The following is a 4,610-nucleotide window of genomic DNA, read 5'->3' on the forward strand; positions in this document are numbered from 1 at the left end:
TGGCTTCGAGTAGATGTTTGTGCTTTATGATGTTTTCCACCTGCCTGTTGATAAAGCGCGCTGTAGCTGAACACGTTTTGAGCCCACAGCGCAAGCTAGGCCTGGCTTACTATTGGATTTTCGGTTTTGTGGCGGGAGATCTGCCGTCGCTGCTCATTCGTTAGCCTGTTTCCCGACCCTTAGTGTCGTGTGCACCCTATATTGGGTACAGCTCATTTCCTCTATATAATAATAAAATGGGGCTCCCAACGTATCAATACAGAGAGGGTCATCTGTATACTGTCTGGTGCAAAATTATAGCCGCACCGTTTACAAGGATTTCTACGTATTTGTACGTCAACAGCAGTCTATTTGCGGCCTGTAGAGAGTTTTCAAGGCTCTAAATGTAGGCAGTTGGGCGCAGGATGGCAAATATCAAGTTAAGGTTGGTGCACAACTGTACCAGCAACCCTGCATCAATAGTCGATCTCCGAAAATCCGCCTGGTTGATAAGCAAGACTCACAAATTTTAGTCCAAGCTAAGTTTCCAGAAATGAGGTCTTCAAAGTGCACCAAGAAGGAAGCACATTGGCGCCAGCAGCGCGCCAAACTGTACGAGGAACTATACGAGGGCGGTAAGAAGGACCTTAACCGAGAAGGTGTGCGCAAGACCAGGTTCGTGTGCCCACGATGGAAACATGTCTCCCATCCTTGACCGATGCTTTTGATACAGACAAAACTTCACGACGGGCCGGACGCTCGAGTCCAAGCCGTACGTGTTCTCTAGCGAGAACGACGGCGTGGGACTCGTCTGTGCGCCGATCCCCCTTGACATGGCGGAGCGCTGCCATTCTATCGGCAGAGAGCTGACCGATCTGCTTCCGCGTGAGCCCGAGACCGACAACGCCGTGGCCTGTGTGACACCACAGGGGCTCATGCACGTCACGTTGTTCCACACGTCCCACCCGGGCGATTTGGCCCCAAACGCGAAGGTGCGCTTCCCCCAGGACGTGGCGCAGCTCAAGACTATGTGCACACGCATTTCACCGTTCCGAATGGAGCCTGTGAAGGTGCTCATGGCCTCTTCGGGTGCCATCATCATGCTGTTCCAGTGCCTGCCGGCCAACGAGAAGCTCAGCGATGACGTTGTCAACGCGCATACCGAATTCTCGGTGGACTACATCCGCAGCGTGGCCAAGGAGACCTTTACGTACGCGCCCAAGACAGACACGCGCGTGATCATCCACGCGACGCTGGGACGCGTACTGTCACCCGACGTCCATGACATCGACCTCAACCGTCTGCGCACCCGGTGCGATGAGATCACGTCCGAACTGGCGGTCGACCCGCAGCCGGCACTTTTCAACAAGCTTTGGTTCGTGGAGGAGACGCACAACTTGTCGCCGCAGGGCCCCAAGACGGAGATACCGCTGGTCGGTGGCGTGCAACAAGAAACCGGGGCACAGGAGCAGTGATGGGTAAAAATGTACGGGAGGGCATTGCAAAGAAGACAACACTATGCAATATGTATTGGAGTAAGCCATCACTTAGCAGTAAAAATTGCAATATTCACCGACCTTGCAATATTTATTGCAATATCTGGCACAACCTGCGCAACACATGTCAGTATGCCTGTCATGCTTCAAAACCAGTAACTTCTCGAAGTTGACGGGTTAAGCGCTTCGGATCGAGCGCAGACACTCCCCTACGGCCCGAGGGCGGTAAGAGGAAGGTTGATCGAATAGTTGGTTTGGTGTGAGGGCTTCAGTACTATTATATTGCAGTTTCGTGCGTTCCAGCAGTATGTATTGAATGCTTGCAGTATGGCATTGCAAGTAGTATTGATCAATGCCACTACATTTTTACCCATCACTGCCCCCCCCCGGTACATGTGTTTTAGTCATCATTGGCCGAGCTTGCCATTGTCATAGGTCAGCTCTTCTTGCAAGCACTAAATTTGCTAAGTTGGCGCAGTACATTTACTTCAATGATCGCGCTTTTCAAATCGAACAACACTGAACAACACGCTACCATTTTCACCGCCGACCGCCATGTTTAAGTGAGCCCGAAGTTACATGTACTCAAGTCAAGATACTGATGCCCAGCAGCACGACCGGCCGTAGAAGAGACGGAACTTGCCGGAAGCTCGCTGGACCAGCGGCTGGTCGCCGTTCGACGGTCAAACAATTTGTGTGTGGCCAGTGTTGGCAACGTGTTTGCCACATGTACACATAAGTCTTGTCTTCGGCTTAAGACTGGATGCGATAACAATGCCCATTCAAGATTGCCAAGACTGATTTTTGCCGGCGCTCAAAACATGTACATGTATGACTCAAGAGAAACCTTCACATTTTGATTTATGGTTATGGACTAGGCACGAAGTTCGTGCCACGAACACCGACGAAGGCTCGCCTGGTCGTTCGTAATAAACTACGGTACGGAGCGCCTATATCATCGGCGGCACTTGTGTGATCTATGCGTGGAGTTGCTGCTGCTGGCGTCGAGCTATAACTTGCGCTACAAGCGCCGCGAGGTCCTTCAGCTGGGCGGACGCATCCACTACTTGCGCCTCCATATGCCGCACCGACTTCTTGAGCCCTTCCAGGTCTGCGCGCCGCCGCCGCTTTGCGGCCACCATCGCCTCCTCTTCTTCAACAAGGTCCTCTTCGACCTCGAAGCTGCTGTCGTTCTCGTCACTTGAGCTCTCGCCTGAGGTGGTGCACCAACTCTCGCCAGCGCTCCGCAGACCAAAGTCGCACCCGTCCTCGGACTTCACAGCAGCGATCAACGCACCGTTGCGGCGCCGCTTGTAGCTGAACACGCGCGGTCGCGCTTTAGGTGATACAATTAACGACGACGACTGGGAGTCCATGGGGAAGTAGTGCATTGAAAATGTGCTGCCTTTTGATTGTTGCGGCTTGTTGCTTTCCGATCGACGAATCCAAGTGAGCACCAGAAAGCAAATTGGGAACTGGCCGTCGGTTCTTAAGCTTGCTGAGCAGAACAGAGCGAAGTCGTTGGGCTTCCCAGGCGGTTATAAAAATATGCGCCAGGGAATGGAGGGCGGTCGAATTATGCAGCGCAAACGCACTTCGAGAAAGTATGCTTTTTGTTTTGCTCGACAGATGGTCGGTCGGTGAAAATGCCCCCCGGATATAGCGACATTAAAAGAACCGATAAATGGCTTCTGAAGAAGATTCAACCCTTCGATAGCGACCCGCGTCTAGGTCTGGCCTGTCTGTGTCGGTCGTCTTCCCCGCATCAAACCACTTAAATTCACTATTGAATCCGTCCGGTCGGAGGTGGGGACTCTGCCTCCGATCGCTCGCGGTCGGTCGTGATATGAGGTTTTGTATTCCTCGAGATTGGCCCGTTTATCGAATTCCACTGCCTTCACCACGTCGCCAGAAGCGCTGCGAACCTACTAGCGAAACAGGCGATTGGTTCCTTGTGCTCTTAGGTGCTCACAGCAACCTGATGCGAACTTAGCCTTGCAAGTCAACGACTTCAACTTGCTCGTGTCCCTTCCCGGCATTTCCTATGCAAGCAGCACTCGACTCGGCGACACACATCCGCGAACGAAGCCGACGCCGTCCGTCGATGTAACCGAAAGCGTTCTTGTTCGTCGTGGAATTCCATGAGGCTCTCCCCGGATATCAACGCCAGCCGCGTACCGTAAGTCTGTGTCGATGGTGATATTTATCGGAAACCGCTAGCTACACCACCCGCTAGACCACGACAGCAACGACTTTCACCGTCCTCGATGATCATTGTGTGGGAGTGAACAGCATGCGGCCATGTTGAGAGTACTCAGCAGCAGTGGCTAATAGCCCTTCTCGGCCCTTCATGATCCCCCCACGAAGCTTCCTTTGTCGAGCTCTAACGTAGCCATCGTCACCGTAAACAAGGCATGATCATGTGCGTACCGATAGCTCACTTTTCTTTAGCTCGGGTTGAGCTTACGAAGTCCAAGTCTTAGAAGTACAGTGTTATTAAAGTATAGGCGTCAAATTGTGTTGTCAAGGCCCAAGGAACTTCGTTTGTGATCTCAAGATCGCATTGTTGTTGACACGAACCTTGCGAAGCGAGGATCCTGGTGCTGATCGTATCAAAGCTTGTATCATGTTCAGGGATCCGGATGTGGTATCCATTGGCATCTTGGCAGCTTCTCCGGCCCACATTTTGTCGTAGAAAAATCAAATTGGTCGTTGAAAACTGCTCTGAGCTCCACTGTCGCGCTAAAGTAGTGACTTTTTTACGGCGATGCTCAGTACAATAGTCCGAATGACGTTTGGGTGCGCAACATTTTTAAGACTCATCCCTCATTCTTCGGTATTCCCCGTCTAACAGTTAGAAGGTAGCCACGCTAATGTTGATCCATAAAAATTATTGGATCACGGGACAAGTTTACCGTGTTAGATACGATCAGCACCCCAAATAATAATTGGAGATGCTTTCGAGTTGATAATTACAGAGTCGTATTTTGCACGAAGAAGCTCAGAAATTTGAGAAGTCATAGATGTTAAAGAAGAGGGCGCTGCCGCCAAATATTACTACGCTCGCTAGCAGAGTGAAAATAATGTGTGTTTGTCCATTTTTAAAAGACCGTAATAGCTTCAGGAACAAGGTGG

The 4,610-nt window shown here is 51.4% G+C and overlaps 2 protein-coding genes across 2 annotated transcripts; one reads left to right on the forward strand and one right to left on the reverse strand.

Moving 5' to 3' along the window:
- Positions 1–523: 523 nt before the first annotated feature.
- PITG_14207 (uncharacterized protein) lies at positions 524–1,555 on the forward strand (the record flags this gene model as incomplete). Its single annotated transcript, XM_002899261.1, has 2 exons — positions 524–654; positions 713–1,555. The coding sequence occupies 2 exons, from the start codon at positions 533–535 to the stop codon at positions 1,452–1,454; spliced, it is 864 nt and encodes a 287-aa protein (XP_002899307.1).
- A 752-nt stretch (positions 1,556–2,307) lies between these two features.
- On the reverse strand, positions 2,308–2,851 carry PITG_14208 (uncharacterized protein; the record flags this gene model as incomplete). The annotated part of the gene is made up of 1 exon (XM_002899262.1): positions 2,308–2,851. One exon carries the CDS (start codon positions 2,849–2,851, stop codon positions 2,453–2,455), a length of 399 nt encoding a protein of 132 aa, XP_002899308.1.
- Between the last annotated feature and the right edge of the window lie 1,759 nt (positions 2,852–4,610).

The sequence above is a fragment of the Phytophthora infestans genome, genomic scaffold (genome assembly GCF_000142945.1).
Source record: "Phytophthora infestans T30-4 supercont1.32 genomic scaffold, whole genome shotgun sequence".
In the NCBI taxonomy this organism is placed as follows: domain Eukaryota; phylum Oomycota; class Peronosporomycetes; order Peronosporales; family Peronosporaceae; genus Phytophthora; species Phytophthora infestans.